Genomic DNA, 26,863 nt, shown 5'->3' with positions numbered 1-26,863 from the left:
TCACCTGTGCTTTTCCTACTGTGAAATATCAGTGTCTTCTGTGGAAAAGGTCAATTCCCATCATTGTGTAATACTTGAACAGTTTTCTAGTTCCATGGTTTTAACAGTCAGAAACGCTTTCACATAGTCTTTTGCATGTTTAGCTATGTTCGCTTGTTTTACATTTCATCATATGGATGTATTTAAGTCTTATGATAATTACAACAACATATAATTCTAGTTTCTCAATGTCCTACATGTTCTCACCTAAAATCATTGTTACATTAACAGCGGTTCTTTGTATCTGGAAACATCTTGGTTATGACGCAGCTAACAGTGAATGAGCTGGTGCTCTGACAACAGCTCCAACAACAACATTTGACACATCGAAGCAGAAAAAGCACAGGTGTTAGCAATCAATCAGGTTCCAGGACCTCAGTGTTCTGGATGCTGACTCACTGTGACACCCAGATGTAATGGCCTCTTTATGTTTAAAAGGTCTATTCAGTAATAAACATTCGCAACACCTGAATGAAAAGCACCATATATAGACCACACATAAAAATGTATTTTATTTAGTGTATTAACAAATTGTTTTATACATTTTATAGACAGTGTTTTTGTAACTTTTGTTTCACAAACGACAGCATTATAAAAATAAAAGCACATGTAACATATATTGTGATCGTGGTGTCATTTTTTTCTCGGCAAATATGAAGTAGTACAGCATCTATTTATTCAGTTTGTTTATTTTATTCATTTTTTTTTATCTTTTCTTACAAAAATGTGTAGCAGAGTTTAAAAACAGAGTGAATTTATTGTTGCATGGAGAGCTGAAAACAGTGAGGTTCCCATCATGTATTTCCCAGGTTAAAAGGTGTGTGTGGGGGGGGCATGGTAGTAAAACAAGTATTTATGTTTATTCAGAAAATAAACATGACGAGAAAAGTACCAACAAAAACACATGCTGGTCTTGAAATGCCTATATTTTGTGAGATGATTACATTGCTTGGGTAATATTTCATCAGCAAAAGCTTTTGTTTACGTATGTGTGTGACTCAAATTTGTGCAACCTACAAACGTCAGCACATTGACAACATATCAGTGGTGGTAGAGTTTTAAATGTATCTTATTAACTGACAAAGATATTATTTTCATCAGGAGAGAAAAAACTATGAGGCAAGTATGGTGAAATCCTCCTTGATTCTACAATGTTGTACAAATTTATACGAAAAGCTGACATGAGGATCTCAAATGCACTCTTGAGATCCATGACGACAATGAAAATGTCCCCCAAATGTCCCTTGCACGGCTTCAGAATTGCTCTTAACCATCATCAGGCCTGTGTGATAACTGCTCTGCCATCTGTGCACCTGGCCGCCTGCCCACTTATTAGCTACATAATTTGGTTGTTTCGTATTCCATCGAGTTGGGCTGCTTGGCACTGAAAGTCTGCAGAGCTGTCTGGATCCTGGCAACGTCAGTGGTGGACAGTTTGAGCCGGTGCCGCAGCAGACAGGAGAAGAGGTCCAAAGGCTGCGCTCCGGGCGGGGAAAGCCTGTTGACCCGATCCCGGATCTCCAGCAGCTGCAGAAGGGCTGAGTCCTGCGATCCCTGAGTATATGGGTAGTCCAGCTGTAAAATCAAGTCTTGGATCGCTTCTGGGTCAAAGTGCATACTATAGCCATATACCTGGATGCTGTTGATCTTCATGTAGCCTAGATTCCGTCCCGGTTCCAGGTACTCCAAAGGTTCATAATATACAGTTCCATTCCCGTTACTTGAGGGCCCTCTGATACGGCTCCGTAGGTAAAAGTGGACTGTCTCAAAAAATGTTTTCCACTTATTGCCCAAAGACAAAGTCCAGTTATAACAGTCATAGGGAAGGTCTAATTTAGTCCTCTCCCAGTCTGGGTAGTTATTCTGGTCTATGGGCATGATCCAACTCTCCGAGTGGCTCCCACCAAATGGATTGATATAGACAGACAGCATGGGGTCCAGAGTGCTGTTCTTGGTAAGGCAGATCTGAAGAGACATCCCCAGGAGCATGTGAACATGGTTTGACTTGTATTTATTACTCTTCAGCGTCAGCAGCATCCTCTTCCTCCACGACGGGTCGAACCAGCTATTCAGCCTTACGTCGTTGCTCACAAAGATCCCGTGGATGCTGATGCGGTTGTCACGTTTCTGCAGAAGGTATCGTAGCTCCAGGTCCTGCAGGTCCGTCTCAAAGCCGATGTAGTGGTCAGTGGAGTCTGGCACTTCGTTGCGGCAAGCACCCTGGCTCAGCATGTAACCCTGGTTGCAGGTGGCACAACGGGAGCGGTTCTCGTAGGAGCACGAGGCACAGGAGGTGCCCTCGCCTACCGTGCAAGGGATCACAGCCTGGCAGGGCGGATGCTCGTAAGGGCACGAGCAGCTCCTGGTCTCCTCCAGGAAGGAACCAATGTGGCTGTTCTCACTGCAGTACATGATGGAGAGGATGTAGTTCAGCCAGTAGCTCAAGGGCCTGCAGCAGAGACAGAGCAGCACGTAAGATTACTGTAGATATTAATACATCGATATAAAAATTACAAAGGTTTACTGAAAGTTTTCCATCTTGAAACATATAAATTGGTGGGAAATTTTGTCATATGGGAATGGCTGCACAATGGAAATACAAGAAATAGATCAAATATACTGTATGGAACTAAATATGACATGTCAAAGTTAAAGACCTTTGTCCCTGTTTTAAATGTTTGCTTTTCTCAATAAAGAATATGACAATATAAATAAATAAATAAATAAATAAATAAATAAATAAACAAATAGATATTTGAGTATTAATATCAAAATCCCCTTCTTTTCTCATTCTGTAGAAACATGAAAATATATTTGATGATACATCCAGCACTCAGCGTTTACATAAAACTATCCAGTGTCATTCAGGGTGAACAACTAAAGCCTCCCATGATAGAAAATCACACTAGATTGTTGGCTCGTGGGTCGTAGTATCAAACAGAGTGATACCATGGGTTTGAGACACGTCAGTGGCAAAAAAACAAAAACAAAACATGGCTGAGGTCTAAAGTCTCAAACACGGTGGGCGTCGGCAGCATTGGTGAAGGTCAAAAGTTCTCCATGGTTCTGTATCACTTCATATCCTCCAGAGACAACTGCTGCGGTAAGCCATGCCCACGGTTAAGCTTTCCATCCAAATCCTTGAACGTTTTGATCAGATCTTTCTAGAAAATATATCTGGCTGCAGAAATATTTGTTTCTGAAATACATCACAGTACAGACAATAATTAGAAATGTTAGTTTAGCATCAAAAGGTGGGCTAATTTGCTTCACCAGGTGACGCAATGGTTAAGCTAACAGCAAATATCTTAAATCAGAATATGTGTTTTTCCAACACAGTCATCCACTTTAGACCATTGAGAAGACCACAGATAGCCATGGACATGTCCCACATACGACCACCATTATTGCTCCAACCAACCATCATGATAAAGGAAATCTATATTCTTGTTTCATAATCCTCATAGCAGATTATCTGATTTTTAAAAGGGTGCTTTTAATACATCAATCAGTCCAGAGTAGTGATTTAGAGTCAGTGACTAGGACTTTATAAGTACCAATTGCCAAATGTTTTATTTATTCGAAGACACAAACTCTAATGGTAAATCAAAATTCCTGAGATTGTTTGTGAAAAAGAGAGCAGATGGTCTGCATGACAAGAATATAATGTGGTAAATCTCTTACACTTTCTTTGTTCCACATCTGTCACACCTCTGAATCCTCTTTTGTTCCCTAGCAGAGTTAGCAGCTCTGTTATTGTGGTTGTGTGCAGCTGCTAAATTAATTTAGTGGAAACAATGGTGCATGTATAAGTAATTTACATTCAAAAGCATATTTTTGAACGGAAAAAATAACATTTGTCCGATCACTGTTTGACTAAATAATGGCTGAGCAGCATAGTGTGTGCGGCATTGCGAATTTTAACTTTAACAATGAATATTAGATCAAAGTCTGCTGAATATTCCAGCAATTCAAAATAAATATCTACCTCAGTATGTTTAGTGGGGCCATTTCCCATTTCCATACAGGAACAAACACTATGGCAGTGTTTGTTGCTCACCAAATGAGACAGAATGATGAATGCTGAATGTATGTGCAACTTCTGCCAAAGAAGAATAGATGAAAGACTGAACTGAAGAAGACGGATACTTTGCATATGAATCCCTCACATTTAAAAACTGCTACATATTCAGTGCAGGAAAGTCTGTGTACTTTTGAGAAAGTCTGTTAGAACTATGTTCATCTTTGTTTGATCTGACACAACACATTTCAAAGCAATTTGCTTTGATTAAACATTATAACGAGGCATTTTTAGATTGTAATTTGGGCTCTTAGAAGTTAGTGTGATAATTTCACACTCACAGTGTTTGATGAGAACTGTAAAATCACGTCCACATAGTTATGTTCTTCAACGCTGTTGCCCATTGTACTTAAGCCTTTAATGCCGTTATGTTGTCATACTCCACATAAACCTAAATGTGAGTTTTTTCTGCTTTTGTAAGCAGTGTGAACATCGAAGAAATGCTGCTTTTAATTCGACTTTAGTAAACATGTACACCTAAAATTGAAGGGAAAAAAATAGAGCCAGTCTAAAACTGTGACAGATTGTGTCTTTTTTTGGTGTTGTTGTGATGATTATGTCTTAAGCATGAAATAGGTGAAAAAAAAAAAAAAAAAATCATGTGGAGCCAAAGCCCAGTACGGTAAATCAGTTTTAACACAAGAGCTTTGAACCAGCAGGTCACTCTAATACAATATTCCCACGTCACAGTGAGCATACAGTATCACTGTGTGTAGCAGAGTGTGACGTGGAGGAAAAAGACATGTTCTCAAATCATCAAATTGAAAATCTGGTGACATTTTCTCAAAAGACAGTGGATGTGATATGACAGGAGTCACAGCACACAGCTTCTCCTATACTCATCAGACTCAGCTGTGCATGGCTCACCTCCAGAGCGGAGGCTGTGCGCCGCAAGAAACAGGAAGCTGTCCCGCCTTCATGAGGCGCACTGTGTCAGCAGGACATGTAGACTGTCATGGCAATGCAGTGTGCAGTGCGGGCCAATGAGGAGCTGGGTGTTCAGTCTGCAATCTGTTCACTGTCTGTCAGCTCATTCCATACAGATCAATCCCACAAAAACTTTCTCCCTCTGCCACAGATTCAGAATTGTCACTAGTGAGCAAAACTTCCCTCTCCACAGAAGATAACATGACATTTTTTCCATCAAAAGCGATATTTATTTACTCAGTGAACCAAAGGAAACATCATCAGCTGTTTTTTTTTGCGGCTCCATCGCTGCTACTCTGACACCTCGTATTTTCAGGCTGTGCTGCTCAAAACCGAAAAAAAAAACAAAAAAAACAAACAACCATACTCTTCTCATCTTCAGACTCGACTAAGCTACAATAGAAAGTCCAAAATGGATTTGCAGCATTGAGTGACAAAGCATATGATAGTTTTCTGTTTGCCTTTTCTTCATCTGACAAAGACCACGATGCTTCACTACTGTATGTGAATAATGGCTGCAGAGATGAATGAATATTTCTTTTATAAAAATGGAAAAAAACAAAAAAACAAAAAAAAAAAACCTTCTCCATGAAATTGGTCATTACACACAAGGCAATATGGAAAGACACTGTGGAATAGAGGGAATCATTGTATTCTTTAGTGCAGAAGAAGAAAACTGTTATGCAGCTAGTCAAAGTAAGCCACTAATGTCTTTTTGGACATATGTTTTAAACACAAAATATATAAATTACATCCCACAATTAAAAGATTTTGATAAAGAGGAAAGTACAATGTTTCAACTGTGGGAGGGACTACATCTTTTATTTCTCACTGCTTTGCTTTCAACCCGTTGATATAAAGTGACAGACTCCTCCTTAGATCTTTTGAGAGCACTAGGTTATATCACAGCAGGATCCAAAATATCCACTTTAAGTATTTACTTTCATCACTCCCACTATATCTCATTACTGCATTTACTGTTCTCCCTAAATTTGCTCCAGATACTGTCCGGCTGAAGTGTTGAGAAATACTGAATATTAGATTCAACGCACATGTGAATGTGCCTTGTTTATGGGTTGTAAATCATTATTTCATCATGTAAATTCATTGTCATATTTCTTAGTATTGCTGTTGTACTAGCTATAAGACACAAAGGGGGATATTTGCTACAGTAAGCCTGGCAGGAGGAGGCTACGGCAAAAAAAAGGTAAAGTTATGTGAAAGATAACAAGCTGTTACATCAGGAGCAGAGCTAAAGTAACTCTGTAATGCATCTTTTAATTTGCCCCCCCATCTCTCTCACCATGCCTGGATAAAGTCTCTTACCCTGTGTCTGTCCGATAAGACGGTGCAGCAGATTTCACTCCTGCTTTTCCAAGAAATTACATTTCAGATGCTGTTTCCTCTGTGACAGTGGTCAGTCTACTGTGAGAAATCAGGTGCAATGGCTCTTTGTATTGCCATTCCCTTTTCCAATATTTTGTGCCTCTAAACAGGAAATCTTTAAAATACATATTGAATGAGACCAAACCTGCTCTTGCATTTCACTGGTGGTAAAATCTCTGTGTAGTCTGTTAATTATAAGGAGAGATGTTATTTGGCTGTTTAGCACCTAAACAAGGGTTAAACATGCCCTAAACATGTGCGTCCACTGGCTATTGTGCTGTATGCAAAAACATTAGCATCTGTTATGTTGAACAGACAAGAAAGTAGAACTTGTAGCAGCTCTGGGGTAAACTGTATGTGTATGTGTGTTCTGGTATCATTTTGTAGGTGTTTGGTAAAATGCTGGTATAAAGAATAATGTACTGTGTGAATGAACAGGGATTATAGGAAGTGAAGGTGGTGGGCGATGGGAGAATGTAGCTTCAGCTAAAAATCACATTGCAGAAGATGAACATTTGGTTTCTCACCTGAAATAGCTCCTAAAAAACCTGCCTGCATCAGCTGCACTGACTTAATCACATTTCTTTTTCATAAACTCAGAGTCTGCAGACGATAGGACTGACTTTTTGGGAGAAAAATAATAAAATAAAAATGATGATGATGATCTCCCATGGAGATGTAGAAAACTTTTTTTGTCTATGATTTCATCACAGGCTAGTTAACCAACAGGAAAATGTCCCAAACTTAGCATATTCTTTTTAAACACAGCAAAGTTTAATTTCACAGGAGGATGCCTTTGATTTCCTGGATGTAAGGAGACCTCGGCTGGGAGTGCAGCCAAGTCATCAGGTGTGACACTATAGCTCACTTCAGTGGGACCTCAGTTGAATATCAAAGCACCAATATATTGTGTGTATTATTAGCATAATGCCTAGTTGGGGGATAACAAAGCGCTGTGCATAGAGTGGGCTGAAGAAAATAAATTAGCACTGCCATCCACAGCTTGCTTGAAAGGACCTGTGATGTAGCTGCAGGCCTTGGAATTTTTGCTTATTTTCTTACACACACAACCAACACACACACACACACACACACACACACACACACACACACACACACACACACACACACACACACACACACACACACCTCTACATCCGTATCAAAAGAAAGGTCAGCAGAAATAGTTATCAGCTTCTCACCTCTCCCTCAGCATAATAATTTTGGGCTGAGTTCGACACCTCTTGCTGAGGGTGAAGAGCTTGTTGACGATGCGTCGCGCTTTGCTCAGGAGCTGCTGGGTGCTGAGCTCCAGCTGTTTGTAGCGCTGGTGAATGGTCGGCTCCATCTTCCAGAAGTACTGAATGGCGGACGTGTTCAGAGCGTAAAATGTGGGAAGCCTTCGAATGAAGTTCTGAAACTCATCTGCAAGGCAGGAAGAGATGCAAGATGAGAGCTGAGCACTTGTATTTCTCCGACACAGGCCAAACTAACTCTCAATTTAGTCAGACCAAATGAGAGAATCACTTTGCTGAGGCCACATGGGCTCAAGAGCCGCAGGGCAAACTCAAAGTGATATTGTTTGACGCATATGCTAATGGGGAAAGGCAGAGCTAAATACAGGGTTGGGGTATGACTTTTTTCTTCCATTAATGAACAGCCAGCAGCTTTTCCAGGGCTAATACTCCGGGTGTGTCCGTGAGAAAATAGCATGGACGGCAAGCACACAGAATAATATCTTCAGAGCTGATGTCTGCTGCACACACAAAACACAAAAAACAGATGGAATTTCCAGGGCATTCAATAACAATATCATTATCTCTATAATCATGATTGGTTGTATGGAAAATCGATGCAACACTGATGAGAAAATGACTGCACTATTTGTAATTAGGTAACGTTATCTTGATAATACAGCATCTGATTAGAAAACCAATTAAGTGTCAATGGCTTCCCTGCTGATTATGCAAGGTGTATTACATGTTCCTGTGAAATTAATAAGTTGATTAAACAGCTTGTAATACAATATATTAAATGGGTATTTGAGGTTGCTTTCCATGGCCTACATTTTTAGATGAGAGACATTCTCCTGGGGGGAAGAGAAGCTACACATAGCGGCTTCCTTGTTTCTTCATTTGATTCCATAAGTTCAGTGAAGACATTGCCTTTTGACATCTTCATCTGTACTACACCATAAAGGGAGTTTGGAGGTCGACAAATTCCCTCCAAACCTCCAAAACTCGAAACAGTAACTAAACCTGTTCACAGTGTCAAGTTTCTTGGGGAAGGTGGACACTGCAAGTGGCTGCTGAAGTAGACCATTATCACCAAGACAACAATACCCCATCCCTGGAAACCCACTCTCTGTCCACCATTATTATCTTGTCATCCACTTAACCTGTGAATGTAACAGTGCTTTTAAATATAAGACACCATCAGAGAGACACTTTCTGGGCATGGAAGTAATGTGGGGTGTGGGTAATGTGTGTCAATAGGCTTAAAATACAATTTATGAATTATGTGTTAGTAGCTGGGCTGATTTTGAGCAAATATTATTTTTTACAGCAAGTGCAAAATATTGAAATGCATTTTGACATTTTGACCTGTGCCTATTGGACCTCATGACTTGATACATATTCTCCCTTCTAGCCCTCTGTCTATTTGAATATAGAGTTATTATTTCTCACTAAAAAGTGAAGATTAACAGGCAACTCTACAAAGCAGTGAAGACACTTACTACGTCACTTGAGAATTAAGATACTGATCCAGCTACAGAATATTTAGTTTCCTAATTAAAGCATATCACACTCAGTGGAAGGCCGAACCAAATCATGTCTGCCATCAGATGTCTGTGGAAACTCATTTAACAGTCAGTCATGATTATTAATCTCTCTGCTCTATTGCTGATATTAGTTGTTCTCTATTAGATCAACAGACACAAGTGGATCTCCAGGGGTTTCAGGGAACTTACTTACTTTCCTTTATTTAATACAGCATTGCAGCTGCGGTTCCTCGGGCACCTTGCTGCTTAAGTTATTGCCAACTGTGTGCTAATCAAGTTGCCCTTAGTACGGAAGCATGTAGCCAGTAATAACAGCAGCAAGGTGCAAAAAGAACAGCTTAAGGCAGGGCTAGAAATGACTGAAACAGCCACATGTCCTCAGAGCCTGGGGATGCAGCTTGCAGTTTCAGTAATGATGGGGACACAAAAGCAGAGCTGGAAGAGTCAGTAAAATATGTGATTCCCTGTGAGGGCTAAAAGTCAGAGCTTGCTTGAATGCTTTTCTCACGCTCATCCCATTTGAACACTGGCAGCACAATGGTTAGCTCATGCATCATGGGCTGCTACCAGATTACAGCAACCGTAGTTCATTTCTGGGGTGTGACAGCTCCTCCTACGGTACTGACAAACCCTCATTTGACTGAATCACAGTTGACCCTGTCACGTTACTGTAAATGCTGCCCTTTCATTTCCTGGACACTGAGATTTGCACCATGCAATTTCTGTACACAAATGGCAGCAGCAAGGTAGCTGTTTGAATGTGGCAGAAGAGGCTGGGGACTTTTGACAACACACACTGTGAGATGACAGATTTGTCAACTGTTTCTACTGAGTCAGCTATGCCTTTAATATCTTCTGCTGTAGTAGGCCACTGTGGGACCTGTGTCCAATCAATAAGCAGGTCTGCTTTATGGCAGTATTGAATTTTACAGGATTTTTTCATCAATGTGATGAGCCTTAATTTGTCAAATATCTGATTTTACAGGTTGTTGAACAAACATTTTATCTGGAAACAGTTTCTCAAACAAATTTGCAGAATTGTTGTAAGAATATCCTGTTAGCTGATAAGCTGATTAGTTTATCCATATCGTTCACCCTTATTGAGGACAAAATCATTCTAACCAAAACCAGGAGAGAAAAAAACAAACAAACATATGCATAAATATACCTTTATGTGACAGATTAACATTTTGTTACACATTTTTTATATAACAATTTACAGGCTATGGCCACAGCTAAAACTTGGACTTTGGGGAAAATCCATCACATCTAAGTCGTTTCGAATAATAGGCATGGGATGCTCTTCTCAGTTGTTTTTGTCTAATTGTGAAAGATGTTGTTTTGCAATTGCAATGGCTCCTCTGTGCACTGATGAATTCCCATTACATGGATTGGATACAATTGTCCCTTGTTTTCTTTGCCCATCGGCTCCTCTAACAATTGGGGTCTAATTTGTTGTCAGTGGGAGGGTCACAGTCATTGAATGAGAGCAAAAAGGAAAACACTAACCAGACTCCTCAAAGTCTTGGTTGGCCATGTTCCAGGAATCTCGGATTTTCAGCAAACTGGCCTCCATAGCCCTCAGATGCACCTCGGGGCAATTACAATGTGGGTAGTCCACGGCACACTGGCACCAGCAGTCATTGTCCCGGCACACAAACTGGCCTTCCTCATTACAACCGATATAGCTGAGAGCTGCCTGCACAAACCTGGCCCTCAGGTATTCTGGCAGTATGGCCTGAAGACCTGCAGCAAGGGTAAAAACAGAGCAAAAACATGGAAATGTCACATGAATGAATGAAGATGAGCTGTAAGTACTTTAATTATGGAAGAAAATGTGCTTAGATGGCTGTTGTATGCTAGATCTGTAAATCACTGACGGCCAGAACTCATTTTCTCTGTTTTTTTGCCACACTTAACATATGCTTGGCGTCACATGCAATATGTTGAGATTCACTTAAAGTTTTATTTTTACTGCACAGTTCTGCTACTTTTGTTCTGAATCATTACTGTCTGGGATTCACTTCAGAACTCTGCAAGCATGCATGGAAAAAAAAAGCAAGAGTGATTGAAGCTAAATTCGTTCTGACACTCTCATGCTGCAGTTATAAGCTTGCCAGAGAACAGACACTGTGACAATTCCATCAGAAATTGGGGGAGTTCAATTATGGATGGCCAACCTTGCAAATGAATCTTGTTTTCGGGGCTCTGAACCAAAACGGAGCTGACAGAATCGAGGTTGTCATAGTTACTGCATCCAAGAGGGCCCGTCCTTGTTTCGGTCACCTAAAGGGAGAAAAACAGGCACATAACAAAAATCCATTCTGAGAAAGAAACCCACTAATGGAATCAAATGTACAGTACACAGAGAGGAAGGTAAAAGAAAAAGAAAGGAACAGCGAGAGAGAGAGCACATGACTAAATGTCATGCTGAATAAAATCAACAACACCCTTTCCCTTCACTATCTCCTCTTCTGAGAGACACAAAACATATTACACATTATTTAGACCACTCCATTGTGCAAATCACATTTAGGAGGATGGCTTTGTGAGCTAGTGGGCTGTAAATTGGGCTGTGATAAGGATCCCTGGAGTAAATCTTAATGAGTAAGTTCTGGTGTCATCTGTCAAATTTATGTCGACATTGTGTTTACCCATTACAACGCCCACAGACACCCATAACATGCTAAAATCCATTGTGATGCTGGTGTAAGCATGTTCTATTAAATCATAGACACACCTGAGGATTAATTGCTTTCTGCAACCTTTAACATGGAGTGTGTAATACTGTTACAAGACCACACAGGCTGAAATGTGACAGGAGGCTTGGCCACAAAATAATTGCTTGCGGACCCGTTCCCTAAATGTGGCTTGAAAGACTACTCCACTGATTTAGCGTTGCAGTCTCTAATTTTGGTGAACTACTGTCGATAAAGCAGAAGCAGATATATTGTATGTTTCTATTTATTCCATGCTTTCTTCTTGCCTGTCGACACCTGGTACCTTTATAACCTGCAATGCAACTCTAACTGCTGAGAGTTTGACTAGGGTTTATGGTGTGTTATGCTAACAATGGGCTTGAGCTGGCCGGCCTGGTACAATCATTTCTTTCTAACTATGCAACAGCAGATTTTTTTCATTTTCAAAATTGGTGTCTTGGTGGTTCAGTCTGTGCTGACACCTCACAGCAAGACAGCTCTGGGTACGAATCTGATGGCTGGCTGAGGCCTTTCTGTGTGGAGTTTGCATGTATGTAACATGAGGTTAGCTGCCCAGCAGCTAATAGCATAGTATACTTTGAAGGACATAATCAATATCAATCTAATCAAGCTTGCTCAGGTCTGCATCCTGAAATGTTAGCTATGTTAGTTTGGATTATTTTTTTTAATATCTCAAACAGGGACACAGCAAGAAACAAATACATTAAATTTCTAAATCAATATAAAGTGCTTTCTTGTGATATATCTACAGTCACTGTCAGGAGCTCAGTAATCCATCTCTGTTTCTTAGTGTTACAAAAATGATACTGTCTTTGCATATCAAACATCATTTTTTGTGAACTTGTCATTATCAGTAACTGCTAGTATATTTGAAGTATAAATGGTGGCTAAAATTGTTTTACAAGTGTGACTGATGGCTCAAAGCTGAATTATGGAACCTATAACATCATTTCTAACACTAGGTTTGGACTTTTTTTATGGCTTAATCTTAATCAGTGGCACACAACACAAAGCTCTGTCAGTGGTGCACAATGTCAACTGACATGATGTAACAAGTGATTTTTTGTCATTTTGGTGTACCTGCGGTGGAGTTGAAAACAGACTTGCAACAGGATTATTATTGCAAGTAGGTGTGATTACTTCAATCATGACCAATCAAGTGACCTTTTTTTTCATTCTCTTTATGGGAGTGCACTTTTCACAATGGCAGTCTGACCATTTGGTGATGGAAAGAACAGTGCAGAGCAGGTTTCAACACAAGAAAAACGATTCCCAGAGGAAACTGATGTGGCTGCGTGGGAGATGTAAAGTCTCCATGAGAGAACTAAGGGTTGGAGGATATTAAATTACCGCAGCTTGAGAGGAGAAAATACATTTGGTTTGGATGAATTTCTCTCGTCCCAGGAGAACTCTTGTACAAATCTAGGAAATGGTTCAATGACATGAAATGAGGCGCCAAGCAAGTTGGCAGAAGTTGCTGGTTTGGCGCTGAGAGAGGGTCATCTACCAGCTAGTCTATAGAAGATATAGCCACCTTATTTATCCACACTTCATGCGTCAGTATGGTATGTTGATATGGCATCGGACAATCTGTCACACAAAAGCTATGTACATAATTAGCAATGGGAAATCTTTCGTGGTGTAAGGATTTATCTCCATGTCACATTAGACAGTTTAAATCCACAAAAAGCACCGGAAAGAAGATCTGCTCATGAGTCCTCTGTCATGAGTGGGCGTGTTGTAAGCACCAGCTGGAGGCTGTGAGGGCACTTGGTTTTACACACCTATTCTAAGCTAGGTTAATTGACTCAGAACAGGTTAAAACACGTAGGAGTAGGAGAGGAAGATTGACGCACATACAGACACCAGACAGAATTTTCCCTGCTAATATTTGAGAAGTGAGGGTTTATTTGAGGAAAGATGTGTCCATACAGAGGACTGTGGACAGTAAGGCAGTATGTGTGTGCAAGGATTGTCAAAAAGCCGTCGTGTATCTGAATAAACAGCCTCCGCAGTAAACAGTGGCGTGTCCTTGGGTGAGTTTTAGAAAGCCATGTGAAATAACTGTGCAATTCACTCGGAAAATCCATGAAAACAGCACCTGTGATTTGTACTCTGAGCTTTTCACCTGGTCTGTAATAGAAGCCGGATGTGGATGTTTAAGCGTTGAGTGTCCCATGCTAATGTAATATTTGTGTAACCAAGAACTAAATGACGGCAGACCGAACATAGAAGACTAGATAATGTTTCTTGTATTGCTTGCTTGTATTTGCTTGTAAAAAAGTGGAATGAACCTGTCTTCTTGTTGTTTTTATTAAAAGCGCCTCCTCTGTGTGAGGAGGAAATGATTCTCTGGGACAAACAAAGCTGTTGAAGCTGTTCAGGCAGATAACTGATCCACAGCTCCACTCCATGTGTTTATTTCTATTACCAGTTGGGTGATCCATTAAAACTCCTTGCTCATTCTTTGCTGGCTTAACTCCAACACAAATTACATATTTAAATTAAATTTTAATGTTGTGATCCAACATGTGAGTTGACTGAATACGCTAACACAAAGAAAGGTTGAGTTTCATTGCAGACAAAGGGGTTTTAACACAGAGAAACTGTGAGCAGGCATCTGCAGCTGACAGATCATACTGACAGAGCTCATATTGGACATGGACTAAGGTGACCATGTAGTCAAACAGTCTTTTAAAACATAGTCACTGTTAGTTATTTTGAATTAAAAGGCAGATTATTCTCACATTATGTTCACTTCAAGGGGCACGTGGTTTTAAAATGTTGCTATGCAATGGAAAAGTGGTCTTTGTTGGCCTTAAAAATTAGTATCTGGACTACATGTCATGCAAATTCAGGTGAATGGTCTCACAGCACCATTCCACTCCACAGCTGCCACAGCTGGAGAGTAATACATTTCACAAGTGTTTTTTTTTTTTTTTTTTTTTTCTTACTGTACTCAGTACTTGTCTGTGGTGGTTTTCATGAAGGCTATCCCACTCCCAGTGGAGCATGAGTGCGCCTAATATCATATGACTTCAAATAAGAACATGAAAACATTTGGAGAAGAGATTCTCTCTTGGAGAAAAACATTTTTTGAAGCTGCTGGTATGAGTTTCATCACACAATTTATTAAAAAAAAAATCTGCTACCATTCATGGCAAAGAGGCCAACATGCACACAAGTAAAGCAGACTCACAAGAGTGAAAAAGTGTTGCATACACAGTCAGAAACCGACCCTAATGATTGCCCCGGGTATGGAAAGTCAGCTGAATTTAGAAGAAATTAAATGATCTTTAGATAACATGTAAATAGATTACACCATGATGAGGACATACTGCATGAAAACAATGAAAAAAAACTCCACACTTTGGGTGAAAACGTGGAAGCGAGAAACAAAAGTTAAGTCAAAACAGAAAACCAGGCATAAAAAGATCTCCCAACTTTAGTCTTGGAAGGTGCTTCTACATTCAATGCTCAAAGACACCACAGCAGAATTGTGCTGACGATGCACACAGAGCAACACTGTCAAATCTCTCCTCTCCTTTGAGCTCATGGTGAGATCGTCCACAATCTCAGCTCAATCATCCTTGACAAAAGCCTGATTTAGAGCATACGTATATCCAGGCTCCATGGACAGCAAAGATAAACTGCCAACCTGAAGGGAAATCCATCTCCTTCGCTGTCACTTGCGAATTATTTCCAAACACCATGACGGTGTCTTCTTTTAATATTTTCCCAAAGGTCCAATAAAAGTAACAACATCTCCTTGCTAGATTAATGACAGCAACCGTGGTATCCAGCCAGGAGAAAAAGGAAGACTTTTGCCGCTGTGGGCAGAAAAGTTGTTTTTCTTTTGACATCTACTTTTGACAACTGGAAGGTCAATGAGGAAACTAAATTCAGAGAAACATGAGGGTGAAAAAAAGCTGGAAGCTCTGTACGATATAAATCCAGTGTCTCTTTCCATCTCCCACTAAAAATAATTAACTGAGCTACTGTTTTTCAATTTACACTGACTTAAATAAAGTCTTTTGAATAAGATATCATATTTTCAGGCAGGACAGTAGACAGAGGTAGACAGAGAGTGGGAGAGAGAGAGAGAGAGTAACTGATTTCCATTCTTCTTCTTCTTTTTTTTTTTTTTTATTACTGACGCGTTAACACAATTAATTAAAACCCGAGCAGGCTCCGTAGGGATCCGCAGATTAATTTCCAACACAGACAGATGTCCAACTTAAAGGGGAAAATTGACCAAATGCAAATCTAAAGTTGGCTTTTCTATGCATAGCAATGAGACCATCTGCAAAAAGAACCCAGTGGAGCAGAGCATGTGTGCACAGTCAGCCTTCTCCATTAGAAATCAACCCCAAAAAGAAAAATCCTTTTTATATATTTCATGACTTTCAAGACCTCACGGGGCAACATTTGCTAACAGCAAGAAAATACAAGTGATTCCAAAAATGTGATATGTAAATGACATGGATCGGTTGGGGGGGAATTATTAATGCGCCATAATTGAGTACAAGATAATTGTGCTGACTGTGTTGGAATAACTAACAGCTGCATTTAATGGAACATTTAATTGCACTTAAAGGCTTTCCTAGAATAAGCAGTTTGTGATGCTTACACATGCTGTGGACGTGACTTGTTTATCTTATCTCAATGAATTTCTCTTTGCCCTCCAGGCTTGCCTTTTTATGTCTTCTTACTGTTTAAATACTCCTTTGGAATTTATTAATCCTGAACATTTTCCTTGCATAGTGCTAGAATCGTTTTCAAACATCTTAAGGTCTGACTGAAAATGAATATCCACATAGTAACAGGAGTATGTTTTCTTTTATCACAATATGACAAATCAAAACCGTAAGTGATGATGATGTTAAGTGCATTGTACTGTATTCTGCTGTTATGCCTTATATTGATGCTCTGAGTCACACAAAAGCCAATGCATTTTCCGTTAAGCTGTGATTTTTGTCCCTTTTTACAGTCATTTCTCTGCTGTGGCGTGCCAATCAGAATCCTTGAACCAGCATGCTTTTAAGACAAAGAAGAAGTGAAAAAGCCTGAGTTACCATTAGATCAGTGCAAAGCATCACAAGAAGCATACATATAGTCTGAGAAAATATTGTGCCATAGCACGGAAAAGGGAGAGCACGTTACACTGAGCGATCCACTTCCAGATGGCTGCCATTAATGGAAAAGGTGCCTGATCATCACAAGTTGTTACAACAGCTTCGGGGCTACTTAGATTCTCCAAGTCTTCTTATATTCTGAGGTGATATTCTGCCATAGCACATGTGATTCTCATCATTTTCATCAAGCCATTCACTGAGCTCTCTTGCCCTATATGGAAGCATGCATTTGGCATTTGTTATGCTTTTTCCACTCATTTATTCAGGTTTTTCCTTTAATTGTCACCAGTCTGTATACACAAGCATCAAGCAAACATTCCCAAGCGAGGCCTGAAGGCATCCTTTTTAGCTTGGTATTACACTCTGTCGGTGAAAATGTAGCTCTGCCTGCTGCCAGACACATCGCTCAGGGAAACACTGCTGCTTGGAAAGCTGACACAGTTCCACTCCCAGCAGCCCAGCTCACAAGTGCTGTGGTTCAGGACATGTCATTTCAACTTCTGGAGCAGGTGAGAGCCAGAGCCAGCATTTGGCATCGTAACTGGATTGAATGCTGCACAGCTGCTAGTTTTACTCAGCTTTTACAGCGGAGTGGGAGATATTGTCAGGCCCAGTGTTCTCACTGGAGAGGTTATGCACACGCATGCAGAAACACACACCTCTCAGTTCCTCCAGTGTTCAAATGTGCTTTATTTGCTACAAGAATGGGAAATGATAGTGTTAAAGAAAGCGGGACAGTGAAAAACAAGAACTTTAAAGAAGTATTCATTGATCGACCAGAAATGTAAAACATTTCCTAAAATAATAAAATGAATGATATCGAACATGACTAAGAATGAAGTCACCACTATGTCTGATTTCCCTGAGAAGCTGGAACAGAATATTTAGAGCTAATAAATTGAATTAAATGAACGTGTTAAAGGAAATGATGCTACGAGTTGGCTATTAAAATACCTGTATTATCCAAATCAGATTACGCCTGTCCTGGGCAGTATTTAGATGGATGATAGCCTCCGTGTTATTGGTGTGAGGCCTCTGCAGGGCAACACAGCACTTAGCCTGTTAACATGGTCAACTGATAGAGATGGCTCTGAGGCACATCCATTATTTAAAAAAGTATGGCTTTAATATCATTATCAGACCAGTTAGGTGAGAGCAATTTACTGATGAAGATTCATCGCTGCTGCAAATCCTCCATATGAATAATTCCACCAAAACAGCATAAAATGTCACTTAGTGAGCTTGTGATGTCACATTGAGCAACAATGGACTTTAAATGGCTGCACTTTCTGCTTTCTGGAGAAAAAGCACAGGATAGCATTAATGTTTCATGAAAATCATCTCTCATTTCAAAATTGCCTCATTTGCTGCACCTTCAAGAATTGTCGCTCGCTTAATCACCACAGCATAGAAGATGTGAAAATTCACATTTGCATCTGAGATACGTTTATGCCTGTTTATTCAGTCTTTGAGGATTTCAGTGCACGTTTTAAGACCACTTTGTAGAACTGGCTTACACTCTAATGTCAACCAGCGAGGGATAAGCCGATAAAATATAAGCAAGAAAAGGGGGAAGAGGAGGAATATAGCACCAGAATGAGATTATTATGTGCCCTCAAACAAAATGAAATAAATAAAAGTGCCTCAAAGCCACAGGGGAGCAGAGAGGAACCTTTGGTAGGAGAAAGTGGAGTATTTTACTGTACTGTATGTGGCGTTATGTTCACTGAGTCTCTTTAAGAGAAACTGAGCTATTTTCTTTTACAGGAAATACCAGTCACTTGAAAACTAAGAGACCAAGAGAGGAAATTTTATTCTGTGTACTTATTTTTGCTCTCCAGGCTTCACTTATTTTAACCAGCAACAGATTAAAGAGAAATGGCCTGAGGAAATGAAAGATCTTGACATCGGAAGTCAGATATGAGCCTAAAGCCAGGAGCTATCCTCCATCTATTTATACCTTACAATTATCTGTCTAAGGCCCCTTCACCTATAACAAATCAAAGAAACCCACAGATCTTGGTAAAGGTAGGGGTTGACCACATGGTGAAAAGACAAAAACATTTACGTTCCTTTCTGAATAATGAAGATCTGCCCGTAATGAATTATTCATCCATGCTTGTGATAACAGAGGACAGAGCGCTTTGTCTTTTGTTTCCTTTGTGTTTTTTTGTTTGTTTTGTTTTGTTTATCCTGTCATCAAAACTGCCCCCAAACACATGGAGCCGTGTTTTCTGCAGCCGTTCCTCAGCAGCCATTATCTGACTTCTGAAGCTCAAATCTTACTTGTGTTCTCTTCTACTCCGACAAATGAAGCGTAACGCTGCATGACTGACTGAGCACTCAAGGCTCTCACTGCAAATTGGGTCAAAACATTCTTTATCATTTCTCCTCCCTTGTCAATGATATTCTCCTCCCAACTTCAGTTTGGTGAATCTTCAGTAAGAGGGAGCCTGTGTTGCAAATCAAAGGTAGGAACATTGATTGATGCAGCATTTCCTGTGTACCTGCCGCACCTTGATCCTGGGCTAAAAGGCCTGCTAAATAAGGCCTGTCTGTCCTCGTCTCATCTCTTCTGCTCGGTCGCATGTGACACCTTAACTCATGCCACAAAATGTTTGACAAATGACAGGGGCTCTCAAAGGAAATACTGAAATGGACGGGCTGATTCATCACACTACGTAACAGCAGAGACATTTTCTCCTCACTCCTATCTCATTTTTCCCGTCTTTGATTATTTTCCAGTGCTGCTGTGCTCAGTCCTCCAGGCCTTCAGGCCAGGCATTTCTACCATTTAAAATATGTTATCTCTTAAAACCAGGGGACCAGTGCTCTTCTTAAAGACAGCTCTGTTTTGGCATTCCTCTTCATTGGGGTGAGGTAAAAACCCATGTTCTGAATTAAAGGCTGCTGAGGCTGTGAATATTTTACATCAGTCACCTGAAAATGCCTCACAAACAAATGCACCCCAGAGGGCTCTTTCTCTATTCATCTCAATCAGAGGGGTTTTTAGCAGCACTTTGGTTCAGTGGCGACTGCCAAATCAGCTCAACGTCCACTTGCCAATTCACTTTAGAGAATGTACAGTTTTATCTCTGATGGACTGTATAGTGGGTGATCACTAAGGACGAGTCAATGAAAAATGGGCTGCGGCTCAGAACAAGGCAAGCAGTTTATTTATATATATTTATTTATTTTTGCTACAACTTCACAGTCAGAATGAAGGAAATACATTGTGATGTTTCTGCGTTTCCAATAGAGTTCTGTCTCTGTGACTGCTTGTTTGTTTTCTTCGTCATATAAGAAGTGACAACCCCTTCCCAGCACACCACTCTAACAATAATTATGTGCAGGCTAGACATGAAAAGTAATAGAAAATTGTGAGGTTGCATCAGATATCACACAATATTATACTGCATATACTGGTGATAGAACAGGACTGTGTATGTAACTTGGGGACTTGTAAATCTGAGTATGGACGGGTGTTTTTTCTTGGTATGTTCTAATTTCGTTAACAATATTAAATGAAAGCAACAATGTGAAACATGTCATCAAATGTCATTGATGCAGCATTCACAACTCTTCCTACACATCTTTACCCACTTTATCTTATCAGGAATGTTTTGTAAAGAGACCCTCATGAGGTGACAAATCATATCGTAATACTAAAGCAAAAATAATTAATCGACTTATTGATTAGTCTTTTGACAAGATAAATAAATACATGATTTTTATAATGAATTCCTTTGCTTTTTATTTTTTTTACTGTTTTTTTCCTCTTTTTATACTATTACGAAGTGGTCTGTTGGGCAGAGAAAACAAACTATTTGAATACATTAGCCTTTTCTCTGTGGTATCATAGACATTTTCAGTTTTCTGACATCCAGTAGACAAAAATGTTTATAGTTCCACATGAAATAGGAGACAGAGCCACAGACACTAAAAGCAGACAACCAGCTAAAAACAGAAGATGCAGAACAAAAAAATAAACAAAACAAATTAAACAAAAGCAAGTCAAAACCAATGAGCTGCTTTTTGAAGGTGTCAACAGTGGCCACGTATTGTAAGTCCAATGGGAGAGTTTTTCAAAGTGTAGGAGCTACAACCTCAAAAAGCACAGTCTCCTTTTGTCTTGAGCCTGGAGCGAGGAACAGCCAACAAACCATGATCAGAGGACCTCAGATTCCTACTGGTATTATATGACTGCAGTAGCTCTTTAATGTCAGTAGGTGGCTGTCCACTTAGGGCTCTAAATTACAATCTTGTATAATTACAAGAATCTTGAAATGGATTCTGAATTTTATGGGAAGTCAGTACAAAGACATCACGACTGGTGTTATGAGACCTTTCAGAGGACTTGGTCAGAAGCTTTGCACCAGTACTATGAACCACTTGTAAGTGGTTTAGGGATGTCTTGCTGCGACAGATGAAAAGGGAGTTGCAATAATCAAGATGGGCACAAATAAGCATCTGTATAATCACCTCCATCTCAGCTCTGGGCACAGTGGGCCTGAGTTTAGCAATGTTTCTCAGCTGGTAGAAGCAGGAGAGAATCAAACAATTTATGTGCTGGTCAAGACTCAAATCCTGACCCATAAAAACGCCAGGGTACACAGAATAGGTTTAACAGAAGTAGATTAAGAGACAAGACTGTCCTTCACCTTCCATCTGGTCAGAAATAAGAACTACTGTGTTGTCAGTATGTCAGGCAGTTATCTGCCATTCAAGATAGACTTGAGGCAATTTAGTAGAGCAGACAACTTTGAAATGTTTTGAGGATTCAATGAAAGATATGACTGAATATTGTCTGTGTAACACTGGTAAGAGATACCTTTAAAATACTTATTATCAAACCAAGAGGAAGCAAGTACAATGCAAACAGCATCGGGCCTGCAATGGAACTTTGGGGAACACCACAGAACAAAGTTTCAGTTGATGAGGCATAATCATAAACTGTAAACTAAAAGGTCCTACTGACAGGCACATGGAGAACAATCCAAAGCTGATTCAGAGATACCTACCTATTGCCTGAGCCTCTCAATCAAAATAAAACAGTCCACAGCATCAAAAAAGCACAGAGATCTAATAATACCATTACAGAATATTCTCCTGTGTCACCCTGCACGAACACATCATTTGAGCTATTTCTGCTGAAAGCATCTGAAGGAAGCGAGACTGAAACTTGGTGAAAACATTGTGCCCTTCTGAGACAGATTTTTTTTTCTTTGAGAAGTGGAATAGTGGCTTGTTTGAAATAAGATGGGGCCAAACCAGATATCAATGAGTTATTGATTATATTTTGAACCAATAAAAACTAACAGTTTTTTGCAAAGACGTAGGTATGATGTTGAGGGGACGAAAGGAGTTTTAAATAGAACTGACCAGATTTGTGAGCTTTTGTCAAATAATTCTCCAGGATTTTGGATTAGTGAGGAATAATGTTTGGTCATATGTCATTTATCTGACCAACAAAGCAGATAAATTTAATTGCACTCATCAACTGCTGAAATAGTGCCAGCAGGTAATGTCACAGAGACAATGTTACTGATGGTATCAAACAGAATTGGGGTAACATTAGCTATTTGGTACAAGGTGAGAAAAGTATGACATCCTTCATCCTGTAAAAATCAAATAAATGTTTTAGATACTGAAATTGAAGCAAATTTGTAGATGGGTGGATTTCCACAAACGCTCAATTCTTTGACAAGTTTGTTTAAAAGAGCGCATACTGCCCTTCATCCAGGGGGAGGAATTTATCAAAGGAGCCAATCTAGACCTTTTAGGGACAACTTAATTCAGGACTGAAAGGCAGTGTTCATTAGATGATGATATTATGATATAATAACAGGGCTGTTATAAAAGGCAGTGAAACCCCTGGTGCAGGGAGATGTTTTAGGATGTGAGAGTTCATCATCACACAATGACACACTGACGAGGTAAAATACAGAGATTTAAAGACAAGTCATTTCAAACAGTTATAATCTGAAATAAAAAGCTCCTTAGAAAAAAAAACTGAATCAAAATTTACACCAAAAGTAAAAACAAGGTCCAGAGTATGCCCTCTGATGTGTGTCTGGTCTGTTACATGTTAAGTCAGATCAAAAGAGTCAGTGGTATTTATATAACTAGAACCAAATCCATCAGAAGCCTTGTCAATATGAATGTTAAAATGACCAAGAAGAACAAATTTAGATGAGAATAGCTGATAAAAAATCACTATTTTAAAAATGAGCTGTTATAATACTGTAAAAGGGATTAGTATGTCCAACTTTAATCATTCATAAATCCAAAAGGATAGAAGGGCCCAGTGCACACCAACCAAGTAGAAAAATGGCTTCTAATCATGGCAGCAAATCCACCACCGCAGCCTGAAATTCTAGGTAAGTTAGGGGGTAAGTTTTCCATTATTCTGCCTGGTTTCAGTCACAAACAAAAAGCCTAACTTCTTAAACAAGTTTTGTTAGATACAGAGCGAAAATTCGCTAGCCACCTTAAAAGGAACAGAAGAATAATGGCCAGATGTAGGAACAAGACTTATTAGAATTTAATTATTTGAGTTCCGTGTAGGAGATGGTCTATTCAATATGTCAGTGATTCTGACTGACATGACCATGCGTGTGGGAGGCCTTGGCCAAAAAGCATTCTTAATGGTATGAATGCAGCATTAGAAATTTACACTTCATAGCAGTGGCCTTTGCTATCCATTGTATTATTAAGGTAAATGATGATGGTATCAATAGAATAAAGAGTAGGAGACAGCATTCCAGAGTAGGGCTGGGCCGATAGAACGATAGCGATATGTCTCGCGATAGACGCGTCATCAATATCAATATAAAATGCTTTGGATACAGCATTCGATAATTTTTTTTTTCTTCGTCGGAAGAAACCTGAAGTTGCAAAGTGAGGTTGGTTGCATGAACAAAGGCACTCGCTCCCAGGTAACCGAGCAATGTAGGGAGTAATCACTAATCAGTGAGAGAGACACGCTAACACACCAATCATGTAACAGTATCAAGTTCGGTTGCGCCGTGTCGTTGTCACGTGTTTGTTGCTTCATGAGGAGTGAGATGAGAAATAGAAAGTGAGCGCTGCAGCGAGCAAAGAAACTGTCGATAAAACAGGGAAAGTCAGCTCGTCAGTATGGAGTTTTTTGGATTTTATAAGTCGGACCGTAGTCAGACCATTGTGGTCTGTAACTTATGCAAGACTGTCGTCCCCACCAAGACCAGTAATACCACAAACTTATTTAACCACCTTAGCCGTGCTCACTCTTTGGAGCGCAGCCGTATTCGCCAACGTCCAACAACATCTGCAACCACAGCACCACCACACAAGCAGCTGACCACCATGCAGAGGTATCTGCTTCAGTGCCTGATGACAAATCATCTAAAAGGCACAAAGATGGAACGGAGGCAGCGGCATATCATACAGCTAAAGACATGCTTCACTGAGCACTGAGGAGAAGCCAGGTTATAAACATCTCTTACACGTGTGTTTTTTTTTTTTTTTTAAACACACACATTATAAAAATATAATTGAATAGTTCATGTATGTTTAGAGTAAGAAAAGTGACTAAAGTTGTTCATATGTCTAGGCTGGTTTTATAGTTCAGTCAGTGTTACTGTGCTGTCTATCATGTTTGTTTGTTTGTTTGTATGTTACAGATGTCAAGTCTTCCTCAGTTTCTGCTATGTTTACAAACACTGCACATATCTGAAAACATTTTATTCAGCAGAAGGTGAATCAGCTTGTGAACTTTCTGCACTAAACCTGCAGAAAAAAAACATTTATTATTTGAGTGTTTTCCATGGTTGTGTTGACATTTCCTTTCTGCCTTGATAGCTGAGGGGATTATAATCAGAGGAAGGTTAAATTAAAAAAAAAAAAATGTTTAAATTGAATGTATTTTTCTCCTAGTCCTTATTTTAAATAGGTCATAAAAAATATCAATAATTATCGATATTGACCGATATAAAACACTTATATCGCAATAGAGTTTTCAGCCGTATCGCCCAACCCTACTCCAGGGAAATGATTAAGTGTAGGGTTACATACACTTAAGGAGGTGGTACTTGGCACTCCTAACCACAGAGGGGAGTGACTGTGGTTTGCTGGTCATGACCAGAAATGACCCGGACTGAATGTTGACAAGCAATGAAGGATTATCAGGGTGAGGGAGAGTTCTAGATTGAGTAGAATAAATTGTCAGTTAAAGCATGTGAGCCTTGGCCATTGGGATAAATGCCATCACGATGGAAGAAGGCTTAATGGTTCCAGAAGAGATTAAAATTGTCTTTAAAAGCCACATATCGGGCTGTGCGGGTTAATTGCAGCTGGGTGCGGCGATGAGGAGTGTGGCTAAAACAGAATGGAGATAATTATTTCTTTATTGTGGACTATGAGGGAGTCAAGGAGTTTAGTGAGGGCATGCTCTGGTAATTCAGAGGACTGACGGGATATGTCATAGCAGCCCGTAGGGATGACAACATCTTGGGCGAGTGGGTGTTTGGCCAGGATGCTGGGAGTCTTTTTCCATGAAATCCATTATCTTAAAAAAAAAAAAAAAGTCACTGCAGCTTCTTTCTTAACGTTCCTCATGACTGAATCTCTAATAATGAGCGTCGTTCGAGGTGGAGTATGTGGTGGAGGGGAATACATTGTGATAGTGGAATGGATGGAGAAGGATGGACAGAGAGGGGGGTATGAGTCCCCTAGAATCGGCAGGACAGGTAGTGGTGGCATCAGACTCCTGGGCACAGGTTGTGTCAGTTTGTTCTATAGGCTGAAGAAAATGGTGTCCCTGGATCTGGCAGAACATGGAGATTCTCACTCTAAGCTTCAGCAAAATGGGCGTTGCTGACACTGATGGAGAGGTAAGTGGAGCCATTGATCATAGATGAGGTAGCAATACAGGCCCATCAAGCCTGTAGAATTTAGGCCCTGGTTGGAAGCTGGTAGCATCTTAACACTCGGTATCTCCCCATTGGCTAGCTAATGCTAACAGTAAGTCAGATTATGCTAGCAGCAAATCAAAGCAGGCTATCCCAGCTGGAAACTTAAAATCCCTGAAATATTTTACCTTATTAAAACAATGAGATAAAACAAAAAAAATGTCTAAATACATATCTAAGTGTACTTTTAGAGATGTAAGCATTTTTGTTTTTAAACCAGGCATCAGTTTTGCCAAATGATACCGCAGCAAAAAGTCATCTCTGAGTCAGATCAGATGTCTCACAGAGCTACCATTGCAGAGGCAGGTGTAATTGCAGAAAACAGCACATGACAAGCAAAATGAAGATGGGTGTTTTTGTGGGTTTCTGATACTGCCCACATTGTGAAGTTAATCTCTTGTTTACCACGAGCAAGTGTAAACACATTAAAGCCATGTGAGGTAACAAGATAGCTCAAAAACATAGAGAATTCAGTCTGCCATGTGAAGGGCAAACTCTGCCGATTCAATTCATTCTTCTTGATAAGAACTGACAGAGTGATGAATGAACACACCGCAAAGGTATTAAGCAGTAAAAGATGCAGGGTGATATTCACATATCTTGATATGCATAGCACACTGTTCCATATACTGTATGTAAGAGCCTGTGAATACACACATACATAAAAGAGCAAAGGGGGAAGTAAATAACACTGCTCGCTTCATCTCTTCTCTTGGTTGAACTCTCATTCGTTCATTGAGCATGCATGTGTACATGCTTACTTGAATGTCACAACAAAGCACTAGAAAGTGCACACAATGCAAGGATACAAAGACAAAATGTACATTGTTGATCAACGGAAA

At 39.8% G+C, this 26,863-nt stretch overlaps 1 protein-coding gene across 2 annotated transcripts in view; it reads right to left on the bottom strand.

Moving 5' to 3' along the window:
* Positions 1-526: 526 nt before the first annotated feature.
* Positions 527-26,863, bottom strand: part of brinp3a.1 (bone morphogenetic protein/retinoic acid inducible neural-specific 3a, tandem duplicate 1) — a 46,955-nt gene continuing 20,618 nt past the window's right edge. For both annotated transcript variants that reach the window (XM_070961459.1, XM_070961458.1), the window contains exons 5-8: positions 11,396-11,501; positions 10,725-10,961; positions 7,636-7,858; positions 527-2,488 (exon numbers count right to left, since the gene is read on the bottom strand). In XM_070961459.1, coding sequence (XP_070817560.1) covers positions 1,372-2,488; positions 7,636-7,858; positions 10,725-10,961; positions 11,396-11,501 — 1,683 coding nt within the window. In that variant the 3' untranslated portion in view covers positions 527-1,371. The remainder of the gene's footprint in view (positions 2,489-7,635; positions 7,859-10,724; positions 10,962-11,395; positions 11,502-26,863) is intronic.

Source organism: Chaetodon trifascialis, chromosome 4, assembly GCF_039877785.1.
Source record: "Chaetodon trifascialis isolate fChaTrf1 chromosome 4, fChaTrf1.hap1, whole genome shotgun sequence".
NCBI classification, from domain to species: domain Eukaryota; kingdom Metazoa; phylum Chordata; class Actinopteri; order Chaetodontiformes; family Chaetodontidae; genus Chaetodon; species Chaetodon trifascialis.
The sequence above is the reverse complement of the archived record's forward strand: the minus strand, read 5'-3'. Positions and strand labels throughout refer to the sequence as shown.